Source organism: Myodes glareolus, chromosome 10 (assembly GCF_982192425.1).
Source record: "Myodes glareolus chromosome 10, mMyoGla1.1, whole genome shotgun sequence".
Taxonomy (NCBI): Eukaryota; Metazoa; Chordata; class Mammalia; order Rodentia; family Cricetidae; genus Myodes; species Myodes glareolus.
The window spans coordinates 84,956,600-84,984,072 of NC_142035.1; the positions used below are offsets into that span (position 1 = coordinate 84,956,600).

At 48.4% G+C, this 27,473-nt stretch overlaps 1 protein-coding gene across 1 annotated transcript in view; it reads left to right on the forward strand.

The window, feature by feature from the left end:
* The first annotated feature begins 715 nt into the window (after positions 1-715).
* The window catches only part of Accsl (1-aminocyclopropane-1-carboxylate synthase homolog (inactive) like), a 37,794-nt gene continuing 11,036 nt past the window's right edge, over positions 716-27,473 (forward strand). The window contains exons 1-5 of the mRNA XM_087910887.1: positions 716-795; positions 1,043-1,235; positions 15,931-16,021; positions 16,114-16,217; positions 25,976-26,455. Of these exons, the coding sequence (XP_087767013.1) occupies positions 716-795; positions 1,043-1,235; positions 15,931-16,021; positions 16,114-16,217; positions 25,976-26,455 (948 nt within the window). The remainder of the gene's footprint in view (positions 796-1,042; positions 1,236-15,930; positions 16,022-16,113; positions 16,218-25,975; positions 26,456-27,473) is intronic.

Genomic DNA, 27,473 nt, shown 5'->3' on the forward strand with positions numbered 1-27,473 from the left:
AGATGAGGAAAATTTATTAAAACCATATATATGTGTATTTACACATAGATGTGTGTGTGTATGTGTAATCATGCGTATTATAGTCTCTTTTAGGTAAATAGTTAATAGCATGATTCCTTGTGCCTTTTTCGATGTCCGGATTGTTCTTTTACCCCCCACCTTCTTCAGTATTTACCTCCCTTCCTCTCTCCACAGAGCCCCCCTATCAAATCACATTTATCTGTCTTTCTGGGTCTGGGTTACCTCACTCAGTATGATCTATTTTACTCCTATCCAGTTTCCTGTGGGTTTTTTTTTTTTTTATAGCTAACAAGTATCACAGTGAGTCCAGGGATCTGCCAGACTCCACCCTCCCAGTACTGGGATTGCAAGCATTTAACACCATGCTTGGTTTTTGTTTTGTTTTCTGCTGGCATTGAACTCAGGTCTTCAGACTTGTCTGCACAGTAAGCGTGTTGCCAATTGAGCCTGCCCTCCCCTCAACCTCCGCAGGACTCCTCGGATTCTCCTTTCTTTATCTGTAGACAGCATCGGGAAGGTGGGGTTAGGACCATGTATGCGATTGAAGTGTAGCTTGGCCACGTGCTGGTGCTGTCAACCTGGGGAAATTATTCTCCCTCTTTGAGCCTCATCTGTGAAATGGCTGTGATCCGGACACAAGTCTCCTGTTGCTTCACGTGGCCCAAGCCACCTGGTCGCGCATCAGACAGCTGCCATGTGCAAATGCTACCGCAGCGTGTCTTCTGTGTTACCCGTGACAATGAAAATCATCTCCCAGGCAACCCTCAGAAGCAGGTACCGCTTCCGGCTTACAGACATGGGAGCTGGGGCTCAAGATCACACAGCTGGGAAGAGTCAGAGCTGGAATTCCGAGCCAGAGATCGACCTCAGAGCTCACTGAAAAGCAAACATCCGCTTATTGTGGTTGCTAACGAGGCTTAACCAGGTGTCTGTTGATCCACCAGTATGAGAGATGTGGTGACCGAACAGGAAGTGGTAGCTGTAACCCTCAGCCTCTAATAAGGGCTCTGGTGTGACTCAGTTTCACCCCTGCACCCCTGTCGGAGGGGACAGCTCTAGCTCCTTGGACCCAGCGCAGGACCTGTGCGAGGGGCCGAGGCAGCCAAAGACGCAGCCTACGGGAGAGGGAAGAGGAACATGCGTGGAGAAAGAAGCAGCGCACAGTTTCCACACTGGGTCCTCGAAAGCGGCTATCGGGACATGAACAAGGGCTGGTAGCTCCGTGGCAAAGCACTTGCCTAGCATGGGTTCAACCTCCAGCACTACAGAAAGTAAAAATTAAATGAAATTTAGTTTTTTAAATCTTTTGATTTTTAATCTTTTAATTAAAATTAAAAGAAGTGTGAGCAGGAAGGTCTATGGAATCATGTGACAAAATTAGCCATTACACAGATGAAACCAGGATCACCTAGGGGCTGAGTGGAGACTGAGCCATGTGGACCAGGATGCCTGTGAGGATACATTCATCATTGAATGTCACTGTGTCCCCAGGGCTCCATGGAGCCTTTCTATCCTAAGGGAATCAGCAAGAGGGCTGACTTTTGGTGCCTCAATGCCTCATGGGTTTTCTCATACTTCATGGATGCATTCCCCACTGATGAGATTAAACAACCTCCTCCCTTGCCTTGTTCTCTGGCTTTCTGAGGTCTAGAGCAGTCTCAGCCTCCTCCCAGGCATGGCAACCATGGAGGAGGCTCCACCATAGTTTAGTGAATTCTGAAGTGCAGTCCCCATCTAGATAACCCTGCAGCGCAGTAAGGGTTGGAGGCCATTAGAACTGCAAACTTGTCACCCTAGGAGAACCCAGAAGTCTCATAAGGTTGATGCAATGGAACGAGGCAGGAGATATAGCTTTGAAAGTAAGTCTATTTCCAACTCTTAAATGACAAACCGATGACTTTATTCTAGCTCTCAGGGGGCATAGCAACAGACCTTTAACGTTCCATTCAGAGCTTGCTAAAACTGAATCACCTGGGAGCCAAAGGGTCAGCCACATCACTAGCCCTCAGCCTTCTCCTCTCTCCTTCCTGAACAAAAGCTCCATCTCCCCCAGGTGGGGACTGGGAAGATGACTCAGGCAGTAAATTGTTCGCTGCAGAAGCATGAACACACAAGTTCAGACACCACACACACACACACACACACACAAACACACACACACACACAGCCAGATATGGTGGTGTGCATGCACACACATCATACCATACAAAATCTGAACCTACTCCAAGAACCTCTTTTAATGACAAAGAAACTGAATGAGGGGCAGATGCATACATGGGAGACTAACCATCTTCAAATCCATTCATCCACTAGCGTCCACTGGACACGGTTTCTTTTCGAGCCTTCCTCTTGGTTGATGAAGACACAGGTTGGAAACCCCTGAGATAAAGTAGGCATACATTCCAAGCCAGCTCAGGTTTCAGACTTACATTAGACTAGCAACGTTTTCTGGACATCTCTCAGGTCTGAATGAGTCACATGACAGGGAGAAGCAATCCCTTCCTGAATGTTTTTTTCAGAGCTGTTTTTACTTTGATCCACTCTATTCACCAGTGACTCTTAGGTTTTGTATCCCAGGAGGCCGGGATCTGCTTGGCTAGGCAGTGACAGCCAGGCAAGGCTAGCTGTGCTCTCCAAACTCCAGGATCCTTGCCTGGGCTCTCTGAGGAGTTGTCTGGTCTAGAAAATAGCAGAATAAAATAGAAAAGTGGGACAGGGATACGATGTCTGGACAACTAGACGAGGTTTTGCAAATGTGAGAGCCAGCCCTGAGGAGTTTGCACTGCTTTTAAAGAAGAATTTATAAACATGTCCCTGGAAGTCACCTTCACCCTGCGTCAGGGAGGGTGACTCAAGCGAGCAGCTGCATGATGGAAAAGCTGGGACAGAAAAGTCCAAATAAGTTCAAATATGGAGCTGAGCAGTTGCACCCAGAGCCTGGAACCTGAGGCACTTCCAGCATATCCTTGCTTTGGAAAGGGCCCCACAGTGAAGCAGAACCCAAGAGGCCCAAACCCTGGTCTCTTCTCATCCCACTGGGATTTTCCTTCCCGAGCGTCTCCCAGATCTGTTTATGTCACCAACCCTCCAATGGCTCCTCGCCTCTCACCAGGACATCTGCTTGCCTGGCACATTCAGACCAGATCCATCCCTGGCTGGCCTGACACCTACCACAGTTGACACAGGAGAGTTATCGACCAGCTTCTGGAAGTGGCGGCTGCTTCCTCCACTTCATAGCACCCTTGAGTGAAGGGCCTGAATCTGGTTTTCCTCATCTTTCTGTGCCCTGTGCTTAGCAAACAGTGAGGGAGGAGCTTCTCCTGTACCAGCTGAGCCATCTGGGTGGCTCAAAGAAGGGAGTTCTACAGATAAAAAGGAAAAGGAATGTTTGCACACATGAAATCTGGTTTTCTCCCACAAACAACAGAATGATGAAGAACACATCAAGAGGTGAGGACAGGATTCCTTGGTAAGAGGAAGGAAGTGCAGCTTTTATTTGGTCTTCTGTGGAAACATAAGTACTGCCAACCTAGGGTCCCGGGGACTGATAGCAAGCATCTCTGCAGTGAATATTGGCACAAATGCAGTCAGCAGTCAGGTTTGAGGTTCTCCATTCACGGACTCCACGTCTGTGAATTCAGGATTGAAAAACTGGAGGGAAAAATGGTGTTTCCTCCATATACACAGACCACTTTTGCTTGTCGTCTTTCCCGGGACAGCAGAGCGCGGTGACTGGTTATACAGCACGTACATCTCGTTATGGATCACGAGCAATCCAGAGGGGATCGAAAATACACAGGAGGCTGCTCGTGGGTCAGCTTATGTAAGGGACTTGAGCATCTGCAGATTTGGGGATCTAGTAAAGGGGCCTGAAGTTGGTCCCCATTGGGCACTGAGAGGCTACTGCACTCTGCTTGTGTGATACAGTAGAGGAGAGGACATCAGCTGTGGGCGATGCTTGGAGAAGATGTAGGAGAAAAGATGGAGCCCTCCTTTCCAGCCTTTTCTCTGTTTGTGCTACTGTGGTTCTGCTGTGATCCTGTGGCCGCCTTTCAGGAGGTGATGGCCCAGAAGCTGTCTGTTGTCTCTTGCCGGAAAGGTTCTTGTCTATCCCCTTTGTCCTCAGCCTTCTTTGAAAGATCAGGAAGACCTACATGTGAAGAAGCCTCTCTTCTTCCTCCTTCATCTTCCTTATAGAAGTGGGGCTCTAACCCAGGTCCTCACACATGCTAGACAAGGGCTCTGTTGCTGAACTATGCTCACGATCCTCTCGATTTTCCTCTTCTGAGAGAGTATCTTGCTAAGTTTTCTGGGCTCTGACTTGCGAATGTTCTGCTTCAGCCTGCAGAGTAGCTGGGACAGATGTCCCACTATACCTGGCCTGTTCTTTATGGGGGCATAAATTCGATCAAGTGTTTCCAAAGAAAATTTAACAATATCTACCAAAACTATAAAGACAGTGCTGGGGAGATTGCTCACTTGATAGATCAAAGACCCGAGTCTGATCACTGAACTCACATGAAAAAACAAAGCCAGTTTGGTGGCTCATGCTTTTAGTCCCAGTGCTGGGAGGTAAGGACAGAATTCTAGGGCTTGCTGGCCAGCCAGTCTAGTCTACTTGGAAAATTCCAGGCTAATGAGAGACAGTCTCAAACAAACAAAAATGAACTTACTTTGTATGCCAATTTACAAAACAGCAACAGGCACACGAGTTTTAAAAATTATAAGTGGACAATGCTTGAGTCACGACAACTGAGGTTTTGTTCAGGCCTCCATACACTGTGTGCACACAGGCACACATTCCTGAATACATGTATGCCCTTTTCCCACCCCTTCCTACATATATACAGATACAGTATAAAGACACACATCCTTGATGTGGCAATTTATCTTTTAGGAATTTGTGTACTGGGTACACTTACAGTAGTGTGAAGACACAAATGCATAAAGATGTCCCCTGTGGCATTATTTACACTAACACACAAGGATTGGAAGTCTGACTATCAGGAAATGGCCCAGCCCACTGAGAACAACTGCATGGTGTCTGTCTGCATGTCATGCTCTCTGGAGTGTTTTCCTGACTTGAGAACATTCCTGCTTTGTGTCCCTTTCTGATTCATCTTCCAAACATGCATCTTTAACTCAGCCCTCAGCACCAGCAGTGGAGCAGCACCAGGCAGCACGGCACATATCTGGGAATGCTTATAAAGTAGGTGTTTGGGATGTATATTACAAGGTCTGGCGCAGGGTAGTTGCTTGATAAATGGTCCTTGACTTTTGAAAGAGAGAATGTTGTGGAATAATCTTTTTGTACACTGTGAAGATGTGTCTTTGCCAAGGTGCTTTCTGATTGGTTTAATAAAGAGCTGAATGGCCAATAGCTATACAGGAAGAGGTTAGGCGGGACTTCCTGGCAGAGAGAAAAGAAGAGGAGGTGAATCTAGGTGCAGGGGGTTGCCAGAGGATCTGGAGAGGAAGTAGGACATGCAAAAGGAGAGGTAAAAGCCACAAGCCATGTGGTAGCATGTAGATTAATAGAAATGAGTTAATTTAAGTTATCAGAGCTAATTAGAAACAAGTCTAAGCTAAGGCCATGTTTTTATAGTTAACCATAAGTCTCTGTGTCATGATTTGGGGCTGGTGGTATAGAGAAAGACTGACTACAAGGAGGAGGTAGAATCTCAATGTGTCCATCAGGAAGGAGACTGAAGATACATGACTACAGCAAAGTTCAGATCACAGAGAACACTGTTATTAACCAGGGTCAGTTAGACAGGAATAACTGAAGATGCTTCTCTGTGTGCAAGGAATGTGAAAAAATGTGAATGTCTGTGGTGATTTGAAAGAAAATGGCCCCCAAAGGGAGAGATATGGCTATTAGGAAATATGGCTTTGTTGGAGGAAGTGTGTCATTGTGGGAGTGGGCTTTGAGGTCTCCTATGCTCAAACTACACCCAGTGACACAGACCACTTCCTTTTGCCTGCGGATCAAGATATAGGACTCTTAGTTCCTTCTCTAGCATCATGTCTGCCTGTGGGTTGCTATGCTTCTTACCATGATGACAATGGACTAACCTTATAAATGATGAGCTAACCTCAATTAAGTGTTTTTCTTTATAAGAGTTGCAGTGATCATGGTGTCTCTTCATAGCAATAGAACCTTGACTAAGACAATGTTTAAACATATATCTCCATGAGTGGGAAGGAGTACGGAAAGTTTTAAAAAACCAACCAATACAAGTCAGGGCTGCCTAGTCTGCTCCGGCTGCAGCAGGATGCCCAGGTGAGAATCGGTGTTTGCAATCATGTGGATCAGTCTTCTTGGAAACAAACTGTGGGGTTTTTTTATATTAAAAATTTCCACCTCCCCTCCTCCCATTTCCCTCCCCCTCCCCCATTTCCCCTCTCCCTCCCTCTCCAGTCCAAAGAGCCATCAGGGTTCCCTGCCCTGTGGGAAGTCCAAGGTCCTCTCCCCTCCATCCAGGTCTAGGAAGGTGAGCATCCAAACAGACTAGGCTCCCACATAGCCAGTATATGCAATAGAATCAAAACCCAGTGCCATTGTTCTTGGCTTCTCAGTCAGCGCTCCTTGTCAGCCACATTCAGAGAGTCTGGTTTGACCACATGCTTGTTCAGTCCCAGTCCAGCTGGCCTTGGTGAGCTCCCATTAGATCAGCCCCATTGTCTCATGGTATGTACTCACTCATTAGTGGATTCTAGCCATAAATAAAGGACATTGAGCCTATAATTTGTGATCCTAGAGAAGCTAAATAAGATGGTGAACCCAAAGAAAAACATATAGCTATCCTCCTGGATATTGGAAGTAGACAAGATTGCCAGGCAAAAATTGGGAGCTTGAGGGTGGGGGTGGAGTGGGGGTAAGGGGAGATGTGAAGAGAGAAGTGAGAAGGGGAGGATGGGGAGAGCTTGAGGGAATGGGACGGTTGGGATGGAGGAAGGATGGATATGGGAGCAGGGAAGTATATATCTTAATTAAGGGAGCCATTTTAGGGTTGGCAAGAGACTTGACTCTAAAGGGGATCCCAGGTATCCAAGGAGATGGCCCCAGCTTGTTTCTTGAGCCGCTGAGGAGAGGGTGCCTGAACTGGCCCTATCCTATAGCCACACAGATGAATATCTTACATAGCACCATAGAATCTTCATCTGGCGATGGATGGAGATAGAGACAGAGACCCACATTGGAGCACTGGACTGAGCTCCCAAGGTCCAAATGAGGAGCAGAAGGAGGGAGAACATGAGCAAGGAAGTCAGGACCGCAAGGGGTGCGTCTACTCACTGAGATGATGGGGCTGATCAAACTGTGGGTTTTCATGTCCACAGACACCCCTCCTGCCCTATAGACCACTGCTGGTTCTGAACTTGAGCTAGTCTCTCAGGCACCATTTTTTCTGCTGGGCCAACCAGGGTTTAAAGAAACACAGTCCTTTCCCACGGGAGACGGAGCTGAAGAATGTTTCTTTGGTTCTGAGGCCCTGGCTGCAGGAGGGGAGGCGTGGTATTAGATAGCTACTACAGTGAAATGGGACATCCCAAACCAGCTTCTAGAGCAGCTTAGAGGTGGAGCCAGCTCTGCTCTCTCGGGTCTATGTTCAGCCATGGCCAGGCCTGTGCTTGCAATGACTGGGCTGGGGCAGAGCCATTTCTGGGCCCACTCTAACTCATAGGCAGGCCTGAATTACTTCCCAGTGTTCAGCTAGAGACCCCAGTCCTTCAGCGAAGGACTCACAGGCACAGGGTGGTGGTTTCCCCTAGAGCCGCCAGCGGAGAGAAGGAAGTACTATAGCTTCTTATCTCAAGCTTGGACTGGGAAACAAATCCTCCCTCTAGCAGGTCAGACTGTTCCCCACATGGCCATGGCATTCCCCATACACGTCTTACAGTCCACAGAGACCATTCCAACACTCACGGCTGCGTGCATGACAGAAAGCAGATTTGAAATTTCTAGGGAAATGAGACCCCCCCACACACACACACACACACAAGCAATCGTCTTATCTTCTGCCCATTGCTGAAGAGAGGCAGGGCACAAGGATGTTGTTTTCTGGAGTGGAAAAAAACCAGGTTTTTGGGTGGTGGCTGCTACAGTACCGCTGTTTGCCTTAGTCACCAGGGTCAGGCCAGGGATGCCGCTGGCTTCTAACCAAAGGTCCCTTTGGGAGCTGCTGTTTCTGTACTGGCAGAGCTGGGGCAGTGAGGTGAGGCACCAGAACTGGAAAGGATCCCAAGTCTCCTCTGAGATGCTCTCTTCTGAGTCATTTTGGAGGAGAAATTGGACCTGTGTAACTCAATCACTCAGGATAGTTGGTTTAATAGACTCTGAAAAGGATAAGATCGATTTATTGGAGGCCATTTCAGACTAGCTCCCAGCAGAAGGTGGGTGGTCCTCACCAACTGAAGCGCTGTGGGGTCGGTTGTGAAGCACTTTTCCAAAGCCAAATTCCAGCACCCTGTGACTGGGGACTTTCCCAGAGATCAAGTAGACGTGGCTGGGTCTCTATCCATTTGGGGGAAAGCAGGGCTGAAAATCAAGGTCAAGGGTGGTTGATAGCAAAGGATCCTGAAGAGAGTCAGCACTGTATGGGCCAGGCCCATTCCCATGCCTCAGTTTACCCACTTACAAAATAGACTCACTCTTTTCGAGACCCTTCTGACTTTGGAAGTCGGATTTATTTCTGAGTTTCTGTCTCATCTCCTGCCACCTGGAGGTTGGCCAACGAACAAACATTTATAGAGCCCTTGGCATCTTGACAGGTGAAGCAGAAGAGAAAAAGTCATTTCCAGGCTAGCCCCTGCCCTCCTGGAGCTTGTCTAGAATATCTAGATGTACACAGCAACTGTACAGATGTCACCGGGAGCCACTCACTTCTGGGGATCCAGAGAGCTAGGGCACAGCTTGCAGCCTCTGTGGGACTCACAGAGCAGGGTACTCATGTGAAGAGTCAGAGCTCACATGGGCAATGTGCAGGGTGTGCACTTCACAACTCCGGGAGGAGGGCACCACTCACGTGGGGATGGGCGGTGGCAACTGATAGAGCACTCCGTGCCTCAGTTTCCTCATTGAATCATGAACATTCCTGTCCTATTGCGTGGGGCAAAGGATGGAAGCAGACATGTAGACCATTTAGTTCCCCGGCTGGGTAAATGATGTGTATTGTGACAGCTGGCCTCAGGGGATGGATGGAAGAGATGGATGAGGAGTTCCTGGAAGATTCTGGGTTCTAGGACAGAACGTCTGTGGACGAGTGTGGTATTCGCCGCTACCAGATTGTAACGATTTCCCCATAAACTGTGATGAGATGGCGCTGGCACACCAGCGCTGTCTGCTGGGAGAGCCGTTTTAGGAAGTGTTTTGAAACATTGGAGCAAGGGCACCAGGGAACCACAGTTTCTTCCTCATACTGCAGGGATCTTGGACCACTCTTTGTATTTGCTGTGTTGGATCCCTATACTCCCTGCCCCCATGCCCAACTGGGGAAGGAGCTTTGTGGTGGCTGAGTCCCTTGGTTTTTCAATCTGGTAGGTCGAAGATGCAGGTGCTTGAGAGAGGTTTGGTTTCTCAGAGACCAGTATGACCCCAGGCGGGAGGCTCAGTCAGGTTGGGATGGATTAGGGCCTGGGGATATGGCCATCCTTAAGCCTTGCGTGTCCAGTAGCTGTGCCAACACTGAGCTGAATAGCAGAGGCCTCTACTCACTGCAGGGCTGATGTGGGAGGTCTTATCCTGAGCCCCTGACTGCAGCTGACATTCAAGGCTTAAATTCAGCCTGTTTTCTACTCCCTCTTCCCTTGACACGTGCAGTCAGAAGCTGAGGCTCCTTTGCCTTGGACCTGGACCCAGCACCCTTGGGATTAATATTAGAGCAGTTTCCAGGCTCAGCACCAAGGAAAAATCATTTCTCATTAAAACCGTAAAACTATAAAATATAAAGTTCACCCTCTGTCTCTGCCTGGTGCAGGCTTTGCTATCTGTTCGGCTGGTGTACGTACCTGTAACCCAGCAGCTGAGGGGCTAGACATTCAGGCCAGATCAGTCAGGCACAGAAATGAATGCATAGAAAATGAAGTCTTCTGCAATTGATGCCTTTCGTTTAGCATAATAATTTCAATATTTACGTGTTGTGCTCTGTCAGTACTTCATTCTCGTTTTATTGTTGAGTAGTACTCAACTGGACAGATCCACCACAGCTCACTGTTCCCTAGCTAGTGGACTGCTTTCTTTCTACTTTTGGTCTGTTACAAGCAGTGTTATGAACACTTGTGTGTAAGTTTTGGTGCATGTTTATCTTACATTCTCTTGGGTGTAGATCTAGGAGTGGAGCTCCTGGGTAAAAATGTAAATCTGCGTTTAGCTTCTCGAAGTCTACCAACCTGTTTTCCAAAGCGGCTGCAGCACCATTTTACAACAGAGCCAGCAGTGCATGACGGTTCCTGTTCCTGCCAATGTGTGTGTGTGTGTGTGTGTGTGTGTGTGTGTGTGCGTGCGTGTGTGTGTGTGAACTCCCAGCAAAGATGGATCACATGACCAGACCACACCTGCCTGGAGAGAGTGTGGATGTGGCTGAGAAAGGCTGACAAGAGGTGAGGGGAGAGCAAATGAACCATTGGCCCCCACTATAGGCTCTTCTCTTTCCTTTCTTTCTTCCCTTCCTCCCTCCTTCCTTCTCTCCCTCCCTCCCTCCCTCCCTCCTTCCTTCCCTCCCTTCTTCCCTCCCTGCATCCTTGCTTACTTCTTTCCTTCCTTTTCCTTTTAATGAAGCATGGGCGTCTACTATGTATTTCAATTGTGTTCAAACTTGAAATCCTCCTGCCTCAGCTTCTGGAGTAGCTGGGATTACAAGCATAGGCTCCCACGCCCAGCTTGTCCGCCATTTTCATTCTAGCTGTTCCAGCGAGTGAAATGATGCTTCTGATGGTTCTGTGGGTTTCTTTTTTTAAAAAAATTTTAGAAACATTTATTTTATTTCCAAGGGTGGGATAGAGCACGCGTGCCGTGGCTCGCCTGTGGAGGCCAGAGGACAGCGTGCTGGAGAGGGTCACTTTGTTCTCTCCACCATGTGGGTATCAAGGATCTCCACCCACTGAGCAATCTAATTCACCCAGCTCCTGTGATTTTGATTAGCATTTCCCTAGCTAATAGTGTAAAGCATTTTCCCACCTTATCCTGTTGGTATATTTGGCTATATTCTTTAAAGTAATGCTAATTCAAATCAGTCGCCAACTTTTAAAAATTGAGTTATCTTTTTATTATTAGGTCCTATGGGCTCTTTGTATGTCCTCAGTGCAAGCTCTTCATCAGCTGAGTGGTTTGAAATCTCTTTCTTCCCCCTCTGAGGTTCCTTTTATCCCTTCTCGGCAGTGTCCTCTGAAGCAATGAAGTTGATGGTTGTAATAACATGCAGTTTAGATGTCTTCTTAATACTCGTGATTTTGTCATGATGTCCATAAAACCATTTCCAAACCAAATTGCTAAAGGCTGCCTGTAACGGGCGCCCAGACTATTTCTATATGTGTCTTGTGTCTTCGAGGGTGTCTCCAGAGGAGACCAGCGCTGGAGTCCATGGACTCAGTAAAGTAGATGTCCTTCCTAAATACCCTGGATATTATCCTTGCATCAGGCTGAGGAAGGAGGAGTCCACCCTTGGCCAGTCATCTGTCTGAAACGGGGTATCCCTTTTCTCCTGCTCAGTGTGGAAGCAGCCGCTGACTCTGTTCTGTCTCCAGTTTTCAGACTGTAGATCATGGGCTCCTCAGCCTGTGAACTCTGTCAGTCAGTGTCAAATCCTCACGAGAGCCCCCTTCACAAATGTACATCAACCAAGTTGGTTCTGTTACTATGTAGAGGGACAATAGATTTCTGATTGCATTCCATTGTGGTCAGAGAGCAATACTTTATATATAATTTTGGTTCTTTTAAACCTACTGAAACAGGTTCTTTTAAACCTGTACTCCATCCATATGTGCTTGAGAAAATGTCTATTGTGAGCTAGAGAGAAGCCTAGGTGGCTAAGAACATTTTGTTCTTGCAGAGTACCCGAGTTTGGTCCATGCACCCACCTTAGGCAGTTCACAGTGGCCTGTAATTCTGGCTCCAGCGGACCCAAGGCCCTCTTCTGGCCCCTGCATGCACACACACCTGCACGTAAATAAAAATCTTTAGACGAATGTGTTGTTCTGCTGCTGTTGAGTGGAGTGCTCCATTAATGCCTGCTAGATCGAGCTGGCTTCTGATTTGCTAAAGTGTTCTGCCCCAGTGCTGCTGGCCTGGCTCAGAGATCTATCTGTTAGTAATATCTACAGCTATTACAGCTGAGGTATCTATTTCTTTCCTTGTTTCTGATTTCTGTCATTTAAAACTGCTTCTTGCTGATTTTTTTAACATGCTAATCCCAGGGCCTTTGCCCTTGCTAGTCTAACAGCCTCTCATGCCCTCTTGTCTGTGTTCTTTTGTCTGTGTAATATGTTCTTATGTGTTTTTATGTATATTTTCTGCTTGTGCGTGCTGTGTAGGACGCTAGCAGATACCCTAGGGTATCGTTTAGGCATGTTCCACTTAGTTGTTTTTTGTTCTTTTTTGGTTTTGGTTTGGTTTGGTTTGGTTTTTTGAGACAGGGTTTCTCTGTGTAACAGTCCTGGCTGTCCTGGAACTGGCTCCATAGACCAGGTTGGTCTTGAACTCACAGAGATCTGGCTGCCTCTGTCTCCTGAGTGCTGGGACTAAAGGTGTGTGCCACCACCACCTAGCTTCCATCTGGTTTTTAAAGTATTATTATTGTTGTTATTATTATAATGATGATGATATCACATACTTCTAATCCTAGGAGCCAGGAGGGAAAAAAACAGGCAAATTTCTGTTAGTTCAAAGCTAACCTGGTCTACGTACCAAATTCCAAGCTAGCCATGGCTATAGAGTATGATCCTATTTATTTATATTTATTATGTGCATGTGTACACATGCCTGTGCTATGACACATATGTGGTCAGAGGACAGCTCATTTGGTGTGAGAGCTGGTTCTCTCCTTCCACCATGGGGATTCAAGAGATCAAACTCAAGACATGGAGTTTAGTGGCAAAGTAACTTTACCTGCTAAGCCATCTTGCTTGCCCCTCCCCCCTTTGTCCCCCTTTTACCGGCCAGAGCTTGCCAAGTAGCCTGGACGGCCTGACCAGTGAGCCCTAGGGATCCATTTTTCTCTGCCTCCTCGGCACTGGGATTACAACTCCTTTACACCCTACTTTTTGACATAAATTCTGGGGGACTGAACTTGGATCTCCACACTTGCATGGGCAGCATGGTGTGGACAGCCATCTCTCTGGCCCTTCCAGTATTCTTATGGTTCGCCTGTCACTGCCTTCAGATCTCTGCTGACATGTCATCTCATTTGTGAGTTTTCTCCATATACCTGATGCAGCACACACATTCACACACCTGCAACCTCACACGGCAGTGCATGGCCATCCCTGATGAATGGTAAAAACCCTGGCCAGGTTCAACCGTAGCATCGGTGGACACCTGCTGTGAGACCTGGACTCAGCAGTGTCCCTCATTGGGCATGGACCTTGGATGGGGACAGGACACTGTTGAAGGCTCCTTTTCATTTCAGAGTCCACCACCCCAAGTTCCTTAGAAGCCCAGGCTCTGCTTACATGTTTGTCCAAGGATTTGCTCAGGTGGCCCTCCAGATGAGCAATTTAATCTTAAGGCTGGCCAAGAGGTCGCATAGGAAAGAGAAAGGTGAAGTCGAACTGGATTCTGTGGGAGGTGTGGGGGATATGGGGGTGTGGGGTGTGGGCTGTGGAGTGTGGCACAATCCCCACGAAAGGAAGGCTTTCTGGAAATGAGTACTTTGGCTATGATTCATTCAGCAGTCAGACTCTCCCCTGGGCCTTGCAAAGGTTTGTTTGGTTATCTTTTTATTTTTTGCAGTAAATGTCTTTCTTCTCTTCTCTGGGATGCCCTCCCTGCTCTGTCTCCTCAGACTCTCTTGGCTTGGCCTTTGGATCCTGGGTTCTGGAGCCCTGCTCTGAGTCCTGTTTCTCAGAGACAGAGCTATAGAGAGCCCAGTCCCCCTCCCCTCACTTCTCAGGCCCCAGAAGGGCCGCCTGCGCCTGGCTATTTTTATCTCAGGAGCTTTCTCAAGGAGCAGGCACGTGAGTCCCAGCCAAGGCTGGTCCCTGTGGAAAACCTCCCCTCATGGGGAAAGAATCTGGGGGATTTTTTGGGTCCTGGATTAGAGCCTTCAATTTTTGTGTTTCTCACTGATTTATGGGGGCTTTAGTTGTTGACATGTTGTTTTCTTGGAATAAAGGGAATATGGAGTTGACTCGAATCTGTTCATCGTCTCTCAAGTAACTGGGGGTCAGCCTGGGATCTGAACATATCTATAGCGGGAAGGAGGCAACTCCGTGTGGGAATGGAGGTCGGGGCTGGTGTGGATTGAGCTGTGTAGATGGTGCCTGCTGTGTGCACACGTATGAGAGCCTGAGTTCAGATCCCTGGCACATGCATAAAAACGCCAAGTGTGGCAGCGTGTGCCTGTGACCCCATTGCTGGGCAGGCAGACACAGGAGGATCCCTGGGAGGGAGGTAGAGGGGGATAAAGAGAACTAACATAGATTCAACAGTCCCTCACAAGACTCCTTACCTGGAGGATGACATAGTGAGGGTCCCAATTTTACATGTGGTAAAATTGAGACTGGGGGACCACCTCGGCAGTGTGCCCAAGAACAATCTATTGCAAGGATTTTCTCCTTGTATGTATGTGTGGAGACAGGGGAGCGGGGCACAACTCTGGGCAATGTATATACCTTTCTCATAAGGTCCTGGTGACAAACTAGAGTTTGATTCTACCAAAGCTCCCTCTGGGGAACAAATGAGTTTATCGTGCTTACTTAAACAGCATGGGCAAAGTGTCAGGAGAGCAGGAGAAAGCAGCCATACCAGAGGGTCCACACCCAGCATTGGTGATGCCATCCCCAAGACTGTGCAGATGGGGAGCCCTCATGTTTATCTTCCCCTCTAGCCCAATGCCATGTACAATTAGGGTAGAATTGCAAACACATGGTTGGGAGGAGTGGTTTAACACTCAGGTGGGAGTTTCATGCCCCCCAACCCATTAGCCACTGGGATGGTCTCTTGCAAGCAGACACGTGTGGTTTTATGAAGATGGCACCTGTTTTGCTCAGGGGACAGTGCTGTGTAACACCACGAAGGGCAGGGGTCTAAATCCCCCACTGGCCCACTTCCCTCTGTGGTTAGGTCTTAGCTCTGCTACATAGTAGCCATGACACGGGACCAGCTCCTTCACCACGCTAAGACGTGTGTCCTTAACGTGGGATTGTAACGTGGGATGTCCTGGTTCCAGTGTATAAGAGGATTCTGTGAAATGGTGTGTGCATGGTCTGCTCACCAGCCATTCCTTCCTCAGGTCTCTTGGATGGCACCAGTTCCTGAAAGTCACTGTCCTCTGCAGTCCCTGCCCCCTCATTCCCACACGTCTGTGGGGGATCTAAGACTTTTTTTCTTGATCCTTTTTTGTCTGCCTTAGGTCTGGATGGGGTGAGGCCTGAAGATGTCTGTTCTTCCTGAGAGGAAAGACATCTGAAGGGAAGCCCAGGCCTGGCCCAGCCACCCCACCGTGGAGTTAGAAATCCAGGGTCTTTATTGGAGGAAAGCCCTGTGGAGGAGGAAGGCAGTGCAGCAGAGCGGGTGGCGAGGGTCGTTAGACGGGGATTCCTGATGGGAAGAGAGAAGCCTGGGTTAGGTGAGGACCTTCCCACTTAACCCCAGTTCAGTCCAGCTGTTCGCCATCTGAGACTGGTGGTGGTAAGGCAACAGTAGTGAACCCCAGGACAGTAACCGGGCTGTCAGTCAATCAACCTCCTTTCTAGGAGGAAGTCCACAGCCACTACACGGGACCATCGGGCGGCCTTGGGAAGTACACTCCAGCTCTTCACACCTCCATCTTGGTATCTGAGAATGGTGATGTCTGAGCTGAGGAACTTGTTTCGGTTTCCACGGCTGTGTGACCGAGCAACCCCGAGCTTCAGACAACATCAGCTTATCCTACACAGCTCTACGGGCTGATGGAGCTCGGCTGGCGGCTGCGGCTGCTGCTGCTTCCTTGGGCAGTGCCAGGATTACTCATACTGATGTGGTCAGCAGGGGCTCCCCCTGTGTAGGTTGTCACACCTCACGGGTGTCACACCCTATAGATTTCACCGAGCCTGAGCCTTCTTTCAGCCAATGAGGACCAACATTCGGGAGCGCACCCCTGTACCATTCAGCTCCTGCTGCTGCTGTGGTGTGTACTGATGTTGCCCCGGCCCTGGCAGATCCCTTGGCCAAGTCAGTGCACAGGGGCACAGATGGAGGGTTCTTCACTGTGCGCCACTGGTGTTATGGGCTATGGAGATGAAGCTGTAACACTGCGAAGTTCTCCAAGGTGTCTGGTGAGGCTGAACAGAAAGCATGGAGCAGAGGACACATGGGCCCAGAAAGAAGGGGAACGGGGAGACACTTTCAGAGCCTGCATCTGGGGCAGACTCTGGTCAACAGAAGCTGACGGCTGGAGGAGGATTCTCTGGGTATGAAGAAGAGATTCTCGCCAGGAAAGCCCTGGGAAGGCGCTCACAGGCATGGTGGAAGAAAAAGTCCCATGAAAAGTCACAAGTCCTTAAGAGAAAGAGGCCCCTTGGGGAAGAGAGGAGGTGGAGCCTTCTCTGCAGAGACAGAGGTGGGGTGGGATGTGACTGTAAGAACAGTCAGCAGGGCTCCCTCTGGAATGTTCCTTCTAACAGCTTCAGTCTCAGGAGAAAGGCAAGCCCGTGGTTAATTAGGGCTCAAAGAGAAATGATGGAAAAATGGAGGCTTAAGCTATGGGGTGGGGGATGGGCGGGTGGGGGCAGGGCAGACATAATGTCAGCTCTTCTTCACTATTTTGCACTCTCTCAGCCCCTCCTCCTGACCTGCCTTTGTAACTGAGAAAATATTGCCCCAGAGATGCATAGCTGCTTACCCAGAGCCACACAGGATCTACAAGTCTGAGCGGAGAACTCAGCACAGGTCTTGACAATTGACCGTCAGACCTCAGTACTCCACATCGCATCCCACAGAGAGACCGTCTCTGGGATCTCCGGGATCTCTGACCAGGGGTCCTAGACAATGGCCCAGTTTCAGTGTCTGCCCAAGTCAGATGCACCCCCGCTCCCAAGCCCTCGACCTCCTGTCCCAGGGAACCAGGGTACAGTCTCCCAAAGCTCCTGGCTCCTCACTCTAGCACACCCCCAAGGACTTGGGGGGTGTGGTCTCTTGACTTCCCTGGGGAAGAGGCTTGGTTTTGACACACAGGTGCCCAGTAGATAGGATCTACTGGAAATAAAACACCTCTGTGCCCAAGCAGGATGCCAGCCCCAGGAGGGGGATGAGAATTTGCTAGCTAGTGCAGGAAGACCTTGGGGGAAGCCAATGGGAAGAGAGAACCCAGAGAGGACCCGGTGCAGCCCATCTGAACTGAGCTCTGGCTGCAACAGACTTGTTCATATTTGAAGAGGGATTGGACGCCAGGTCATGCTGAGAGCTGGGAAGGAGGGAGAGCTGTTATCAGAACCACTCAGCAACCTAATGAAATGGAGGAAGGAGCCCCAGAGAAAAGACAGGAAGGTGGAGCAGGGAACAGAGGGGAGGAGGGGCAGGGAGCACGGAGAGGCTCCCCTGTATGTGTTGGTAAAGGACCCACTGATTTTGCCTTGGAATAGGGTTCTCAGCATCTGTGTCTGAGGAGAGCACGGCTTCTCTAACACCAGGTGGACATGAAGAGAAAGGTTAGGGTGGGGTGAGAGGGCACTGAACCCATCCATCATCCCTCTGGTAGAGGGGCTCATGCCAGGGTTTGGGGCATTCTGTAGCCTCCACAGTAACTCCAGCAGGGCCTTGGCTGGGAACGTAGCACTGAGGCTCACAGAACCCCAGGTGATTACCACATAGTAAAGGCATTCTGCAAGTGGCTCCAAACTGAGCTGTACCCCCACCTGGCCCTAGGCTGCCTGTCCTCAGCCCCACAGGGCAGTGACTCAGGACAATCAGGTCCAGGAAGCCTGGGCTGTTTGGACCACATTCAGAATACAAGCCAAAGTCCTAGCTTGGTTTGCTAATTAAGAAATCCATTTCTCATGTAGCAGCCCTGGGGCCATTCCTACCCCAGGGCCTTTGCTTTTGCAGCTGCCCAGCCTGGAAGACAACCCCACCCAGATGCATGCAGGCCACTCCTTAGACTCCTGCGGGTCTTTGTCTGGCTCCCAACTAATAGCGCCCCCTCTTACTTTCAGTCTATCCTGAGGTGCATGTGGCCCACAGGCTGCTTGGCAGTTGCCCAAGGACTGTGAGTCCATATCTGAACAAGACTGAATTGCTCCTGATGCTGTCTAACAAGGCCAAATGTCGTTGTTTGCAAATTGGATTCAAAATTCCCTGGAAAGAAAGAGCAACTTTTTGGGTCTGGCTTCCCATGCAAATACTAGACAAGGAAATGAAAAGTATTGATTTGGCTCCTACTGTGTTTGGTCCCCATTAGTTAAGAGGATGAACATGTAAAGTAGAGAATTGGTCCTTTTCTGGGTCTTCATGATGGACGTGGTGCTGAGACCCAAGTCCCTGCTCAGAACCATGGTGGAGAGGGGCGGCTGATGCCTGGGGGTGGAGGAGGGCTGAAGGCAGCAGAAACTTTCTGGACACAAGGGACCACTCTGAAGGACAGGCTCACCAGGTGAGAGGTTTGAGGAAGCAGTGTGGCACCCAACTGAGTGACTTGTAAGCCATTGTAGCCTTCCCCTCTTAGCTGCACACTCCAGATCTGCACACTCAAACAGCCCACAGACTGCACCACAGGGGGATTCTTCAGTAACTGGCTCTGTGGCCCAGGATCTGGGAAGAGACCTGCAGGCCACCTAATGCAAGTAGCATGAACTTGGATGAGGTTGAAGAACCTTCCTGGGCTCAGTGTGGCTTCTTGTAAATAGGACCTTTTACCAAACTTTTGGGGAGTATGTTATGTAAATCTCTGGCCCTAGAGCCCTATGAGAGACTCCAGGTCGAGAAGACCCTGCTGTTTCTTTCTGGGCCTCTGACCATCACAGCCTTTCTCTGAAGGGTTGAGGGTTCTTGGTAGGCTTTGGCCACTGCTTTACATCCAGGCCCACCAGGTTTCTCTCTGAAGGATGCTGGGAGTGGAGGCAGCTGGGAGGAGAAATCTTCCCTTCTCGGCCACTGTGGCCTACCTTGCTCTATCCCCAGCTTCAAACCCAGTGCCTAAGCTTGCCCATTCGACAATTGTCATGGATTCTTGGTTTTGGAGCAGAGATGAGAAAAAGGTATTACTGGGGTGAGAAAAGGATACAGTGGCCTGGTTTCTAGTCACACCAGGGGTGTGTTCTGTGTAGGTGACTCTAGCCCGGGCACCACTCTGTCCCAACTCCCATCGTCAAAATGCGGGTGGTGAAAGGAGTCAGTGGTTGGCATTTTCTGCCAGGGCCTGGCACCCAGCAGTAGGTGCACCTCTAACTCCCAGCCCTTCTGCAGTCACCCACTATGCCCTGGGGGCTGAGGTTGGTGGCTAGGCCTTCATCAGGCCTTTCCAGGCCTGCACAGTGACTGCCTTCATTTTCAGGTGCAGCAGGAAAATAGGTTTTTAGCGCCCTCTGTTGGCAAAGTCAGGTCATGTCTGGGTGGTTGGAGGTGGAGCCCCAAAGAGAGGCTCCCGGTCAGCAGCTTGCGGCAGGTTGTTGTCCAGAAGGGATTTTTCTCAAGGAAACTCTTCTTTCTGCTGTCAACATTCGTCAAGGGCATACAATTGTTTGACTTTAAGGTTATAATCTTCACTCATTAATTAATATATAATATAATATAATATAATATAAATCAAGTGTTAGACAAACATAACCAAGATCTCTTTGTGCCTTGGAACCATAGAGCAGAGACGCCTACAGCCCAGGACCCAGATGACTGCCATAGAGCACCCACTCACCCACTCACTCACCCACCCACCCAATCACTCACCCACTCACTCACTCACTCACTCACCCACTCATCCATTTACCCACGAGGTACTAGCTTCCATTATCATGATGAGTCTTGAGACAATCAACTTTGGAAAAAGAAAAGCTTTATTTCCATGCATGATTTTGAAGATTAAGTCCATGATCTTGGCCCTGTTACTAGTGGGCTAATAGCAAGCAGCATATCATACTGGGAGCATCTGGTGAAGAAAATCCAGAGGAAAAGTTCCCGGCACAGGCATAGGCCAACAGCGCCAGTCTCGGAACCAAGCATTCAGGTCACTCTTCTTCAGACCCACGGCAACGAAGAAAGCAACCGAAGCAGCTCCTGTGAAATCTTTATTCTAGATCCGGGAGCTGTGAAGAAACGACACACAGACATGAGTCAGGGCTGTTGATTGTTTACAAGAAAGTAATGGTACTTTAAAAATGGAAGGCAGAACGAAGCAGGAAGGAAAGCTGTTGTGTGTGAGAGGAAGGGTGGGCTGCAGCAATCCAGTGCTGGGCCAACAGATACGTTTTTGAGATTGGGTCTCACTGTGTAAACCAGGCTGCTCTTGAACTCAAGGTCACCCGCCTGCTTCTGCTTCCCAAGAGCTGGGATTAGATGTGTGTGTCGCCTCACCTGGCTCGTTTTTATTTTAGCCTGAGAACAGGAACCTGGGTGTTCTGGGAGGATAGGCTACTTTGGGTCCACACCTGTTCCTGGACTGTCAAAGCTAGCTCTGGACGAGCCGAGATGCCTTCACACATTCCCATCTGCCCTGTTGGTCGGGAAGATTCCCAGACATCCCTCCTGGGCTTCGCTGTGCAGTGGTCCTCCTTGTCTGGCTGACCTTCAGTCTGTTCTCACATTATGGCCTCCTCAGAAATGGGGAGGAAGCATAGGCTTATTTGTGCTTTGGACAGGGCCCTCTTGCCTGGTGACTTTCAATAGTTGGTAAGCACTCAATTCACCCAGTATCTTGCCGGTGCACACAGGCTGGTTCTGGCCTCTTTCAAAGGTCCTCACAGCTTGGGAACTCCTCAGGTGATGCCAATACTCTTTAGATTTGATTCAGCCTGACGCTCCATGGAGCCAGTTCTCTGTAACAATTTGTCAAGACCATTTAGGTCATAGGAACCTCCTGGGAAGAGCTTTCTAGAAGGGAATGGATGGATTCTTTTACTCTTGAATGCTTAAAAGAGAGAGAACAGGCTGCCCCCGAATGGCTACCTCCAGCGGGCCTGGGGCTTTGGACTGCACGGAGATGCATGAGAGGAGAAGAGAGGGTTAGCCAGTGGATGATGCCAGCTAGGGGTGGAGAAGGCGGGGACTTTGGGCCACAGGCTCCTGGAGGTTTAAAGGCAATGAAGCTTATGATCAGCTGACTTTGACCTAACATTGTAACACAGCGTTGTCTATAAAGTTGGGGCTTGAGAACCGGGCAGCCGAGCTACAGAAGGAAACATCAGCTATCACAGTCTTTTACGTTTTGGCTTTGCTTTGGGTCACATCCATGATTGTGCTGGGGTACATAGGGCACAACAACTTCAGGTCGACCTGGCTGGTTCCTTCCATGACAAATGCATCCTACCTATGTGCTCTGATAAGATCAGTTCTCTCCTTTGAGCTGCTGGTTTCTAATATAAAAAGTGAGACTTATGGAACCAACTCAAAGGGTAGACCAGGAGAAGACTAGGAGAACCCTACAGTAGCACTGAGTCAATTTCTGGCTTCCCATGGTCTCTTTCCCACTTCCTCTGCTCAAGATGGATCTTCCATGGAACTCAAAGAGGAAGGCTGTCCTATCGGCAGCAGCTTGTCTGATTCTGGTACTATTGTAGCCGTCACTGAAGATGAATGTAGACTGGAAGGTAGGTGACAGCAGGCTAGGAACACAGAATTCAAATTAGAACTGAAGAGTTTGGAGGAGGAGAATGATGAACCCCAATACTGACAGTTTAGGGCTAGCCTTTAGTGGTACTCTTTCTTTGTCCTACAGCATCATTTACAATAGACGTCCTCCACCAGAAAGTGGAAAGATCTCTCATGCTCTTGGGTAGGTAGAATTAACATAGTAAAAATGGCAATCTTACCAAAAGCAATCTACAGATTCAATGCAATGCCCAGCAAAATTCCAGCAAAATTCTTCACAGACCTCAAAAGAATGGTACTCAACTTCATATGGAAAAGCAAAAAGTCCAGGATAGCCAAAACAATCCTGTACAATAAAAGAACTTCTGGAGGCATCACAATCTCTGCCTTCAAACTCTACTACAGAGCTACAGTACTGAAAACAGACTGGTATTGATTGGCATAAGAACAGACAGGGGGACCAATGGAACTGAATCGAAGACCCAAATGTAAAGCCACACACCTTCAAACACCTGATTTTTGACAAAGAAGCAAAAAAAAATCAAATGGGAAAAAGAAAGCAGATTTAACAAATAGTGCTGGCATAACTGGATATCAACATGTAAAAGAATGAAAATAGACCCATATCTATCACCATGCACAAAACTCAAGTCCAAATGGATCAAAGACTTCAACATAATGCCAACCACACTGAACCTCATAGAAGAGAAAGTGGGAAGTACACTTGAACACATTGGCACAGGGAACCACTTCCTAAATATAACCCCTGTATCACAGACACTGAGAGAAACAATTAATAAATGGAACCTCCTGAAACTGAAAAGTTTCTGTAAAGCAAAGGACATGGTCAACAAGACAAAACGACAGCCTACAGAATGGAAAAAGGTCTTCACCAACTCACATCGGACAGAGGTCTGATCTCCAAAATATACAAAGAACTCAAGAAATTCGTCCTCAAAAGAACACATAATCCAATAAAAACATGGAGTACAGACCTAAACAGAGAACTCTCAAAAGAGGAATCTAAAATGACTGAAAGACACTTAAGGAAATGCTCAACATCCTTAGTCATCAGAGAAATGCAAATCAAAACAACTCTGAGATTCCATCTTATACCTGTAAGAATGGCCAAGATCAAAAACACTGATGACAACTTATGCTGGAGAGGTTGTGGGGAAAAGGGAACACTTCTGCATTGCTGGTGGGAATGCAAGCTGGTACAAACCCTTTGAATATCAATGTGACGATTTCTCAGAAAATTAGGAAACAACTTTCCTCAAGACCCATTAAAACCACTTTTGGTTATATATCCAAAGGATGCTCAATCATACCACAAGGACATGTGCTCAACTATGTTCATAGCAGCATTGTTTGTCATAGCCAGAACTTGGAACCAACCTAAATGTCCCTAATTGAAGAATGGATAAGGAAAATGTGGTACATTTACACAATGGAAAAAATAATTTACACAGCAGAAAAAAAATATTGTCATCTTGAAATTTGCAGGCAAATGGATGGAGCTAGAAAACATCATTTTGAGTGAGGTAACCCAGACACAGAAAGACAATTATCACATGGACTCACTCATAGGTGGTTTTTAAACATAAAGCAATGAAAATCAGTCTACAAACCACAATCCCAGAGAACTTAGACAACAATAAGGCCCCAAGAGAGACTTACATAGATCTAATCTACAGGGAAAGTAGAAAAAGACAAGATCTCCTGAGTAAATTGGGAGCATGGGGGCCATGGGAGAGGGGAGGAGGGGAGTGGAGAGGCAGGAAGGGGAGCAGAAAAAACGTATAGATCAATAAAATCAATTTAAAAAGGGGGGAAATGAAAAACAACAATAGATGTCTTTTGTATAAAAGTCTTGGGACTGGAGAGATGGCTCAGAGGTTAAGAGCATTGCCTGCTCTTCCAAAGGTCCTGAGTTCAATTCCCAGCAACCACATGGTGGCTCACAACCATCTGTAATGAGGTTTGGTGCCCTCTTCTGGCCTGCAGGCATACACGCAGACAGAATATTGTATACATAATAAATAAATAAATATTTTTAAAAAAAGGCTTGACAGTGTTCCAAACTTCTAAGTTATCTGGTGACCTCAGCTGGTATTCACTTTCTTCTTAAAAACCACTTTCCCAGAAGAATGCATTTCTCTATGGGTACACTCTGTGTGTGTGTGTAAAAGGCAGAGGTTGATGCTGAGTGTCCTCCTTGATGGCTCTCCCCCTGAGTTTTCTTTTTAAAATAGGATTGCTTGCAGAATCTGGAGCTTTGTTTTGGCTAGACTGGCTGGTCGGCAAGCAAACTGGGCAGAGCGTGAAGCTCTTTAGAGCACTGACCCTATGCATCTGCAGAAGAAGCGACAAGGTTTACACCTATGTAGGGAGGGTTGTTACTGCTTGGAAAAAGCTGCAAAGGGCGGAAGGGTCCTAGCCTAATTTTTTGTGTGGAGACAGTGGTTTTAAAGACTGGCGGCTGACAGACCCAGGGCGTCTCACCTTCTGGGGTCAGCTGGCTTAGTTTGTTTTGCTGATTCTTTGAGGTATTAAGAAGGTAATTCTTGATTATTTCTGGTATTCTGACATGGTTTCATAAGCATCATTAGTCACATGTTCAGTCAGTGTAGTCCTGGCAGCTTGGTAGAAATGACGATTCTTGGTTTTTACCCCAACACTCATCCAGGTGCTTGGCTTCACTCTCTGAGGCCTATGCCACATCCGCAGGTGATTCAGATGGATTCAGATGCAGCTTGAGCATCTGTATCCTGGCTAGGAAACGTAGAAAGGAAGGCCTACAGCAGCATCATGGCATTAATAGGAAACCATGTGAGGTCAGGATGAGGGAGGGATATCTGGTTTGACTATCTTGGTGGAGAGTGGGGAAACAAGCAAAAGCAAAGGTTTATGTTCTAGAACAGGGCTTGGCAACCCTTATCTACAAAGGTCCAGGTAACAACTAGTTGGAGCTTTGGGGGCTGGGGAGATGGCTTAGCAGCTTAGAGCACTTGCTGCCCTTCCAGAGGACTAGGTTTTGATCTTATGTGTTGGTTCACAATCTGTAACTTCAGTTCCAGGATATCCAATGCCCTCTTTTGGCCTCCATGGGCCCTGCATGCATGTGGTACAACATACAGCAGGCAAAACACCCATTCACATATAAAGACATACAATATTTTAAAAATCATTTCAATAACTCGTTGAAACTCCTGGGGCCATAGGGCCTCCACCCCAGCTGTCCAACTCTGCCATTTGCAAAAGCAATCACAGTGAATCCATGACTAAACAAAATCGCCCTGGCTGTGTTTAATAATGTGGGTTTTCACTTTTAAAAATGTAACTTTGTATGTGTGCAGATCTGTTGGTGTATGTGCATGTGAAGGCTGGAGTCTAGATGTAGCTCATCTTGCTGGCCAGCAAGCTCTTGTCTCTGCCTCCCCAGTGATGGGATGACAGGCACACGCTACCACACCCAGCTTTTTACCACGTCGTGGGGACTGAACTCAGATCTTCATGGCTTACAGCAGGCACTTCAACAGCTGAACCATCTTCCCAGTCTCTGATCACCTGTTACCTATAAAAACAGGCAAGAGGCCAGATTTGACTCTGGCAATCATGTATGGATCAGTGGGACAATTTACTTGGTGCTGGGATTGGACAGCAAAGCCCCCTCCCTTCTCATTTAGAACCAGATGCAGCAGGTTCTGTTTGGAGCACAAGAAGAATCTGGGAAACACAAAGCCCCCTTTTCTCCTAAAGGCCTTACCGTGCTTGCTCAGGACACATTCTGATGGCATCTGAGTAGAATGCTCCAGCAGCTGAGCCTGGGATACTTACACATGCTCTTGACTTTCTGAGCCATTTAGAGCCTAAGCCCAGAGCATAGAGGAGAGAGGAGCCAGTGATGAACTTGCGAATCAGTTTTGTCCCCAACCATGCCAGAACCTCCAAGGAAAACTGTCTTGTTTTCTGTGCTTAATCTTTCTCTGTAGGTTCCAGCCAGGCTGCTGAGGCCCATACAAGTGCCCAGGGCAAGGAGCGGAGAAGTCCTCCACAAAGAAGGTCTTCCAAACGCTTCAGAGGAAGGTGTTGGAGCTGCAGCGGGTCCTAATGGACCATTTCTTTCGGATGACTAGCCAGCGGGTGCAGAGCCTCTCACCAGAAGACCAGCAGCGCCCACAAGGCTCCTGGAAGTGGATAAAGAGGATGGGCTTCTTAATGTCCCGGATGGCCAACCTCATATGGGCTGAGGCCACAAAGGAACTGAAGTTCAAAGAACCCCTCCCTCGCTCGGACCCTAGATGTGACATCAAAGCTGGGCAGCAAGCCCTGTCATCTTGGCAGCCTGACCAACCTGGTCCCAGGCTGGGTGGTTTTGAAGCTGCCTTTGTCAGCCATGTCCTGTCCAGACGTGGTACTGGCATCTGTGATCTTTACCGCGCCAACTTCCAGAGCTATGAGGCCTATCAGAGAGACAAATATCACAAAGAAAAAAACCCTACGGTAAGATGTGGGCATCCTTGGGAGCCTCAGTCATTGGAGTTTACTGAGTCCTGTGCCAAATACGGTATGCCTGCCTCTCTTTGTGATGCACAGACACTGCTGTCTGAGAATAATGGTGTAGTCACCGACACAAGCTGATAGTGCCCCAGACGCTGGAGGACTGAGGGTCCTGAGTCCCTTCAGCCTCTCCCCTAATCTCAGCGTTTATATTCCAGCAGCCACCGTACCCTCCCTGGTAAATGGGCCTGCCTTCATGTGACAAAACACAGTGACAGGTGCGGGCAGCCATGGAGGACAGGTGTATATTCTATTTTCAAGCGCATGAAAGGGATGCCCTTCTCAGGTGATCCTGATGCAGCCAGCTGATATGATGGTGCCTGTGGTCCTTCTAGAGGGGCGGAAAACATGTACAGAAGCTAAAAGGAGGCAAGCGCTCCGTGTGGTTTGGAAGGCTGACCTCTGTGCCCGAATAGAGACCATGAGTACTGTGATGAGAAGTGTGGGCACAGGTGGACAGGTGATAAACGTTCCCCTAGGGCAGCAAGCAGCCAGCGAAAGGGTTTTAGCCAAGGAGATTGACAGCAGCTCTCCACTCAGAGGGCAGATGATGGCTGTCAGCATGCCTTCCCTTTCGGTGCCCTGTCTAAGCTTAGTATGGCCAGCCCGTGACCATCTCCTCTTCTAGGGACTGAATTGGATACTTCTGTTAGACTACGAGAGCTGCATCCGTGTGGTAGCAGAGATGGGTGCAGGCAGGGCTTGTGACTGATAAAGGCTCTAGGCTCTGGGTATGGCAGGAGAGATTCTACCTGCCACCCAGGTCATCTGTCTGGTAGATTTTCAACTTTTCTTCTTTTCATTCTTTTGATCAACTAGAATGTTTTTCTCGAGACATAAGGCAGCTCATAGGAAACAGTGAGGAGCTCAGGGGTTGTTACACGGAGCAAATCAAAGCATCCTGATTTCTCTATGGGAACAGGAGGGGACTGGATAGCTGCACAATTTTAGGTTCTGGGGA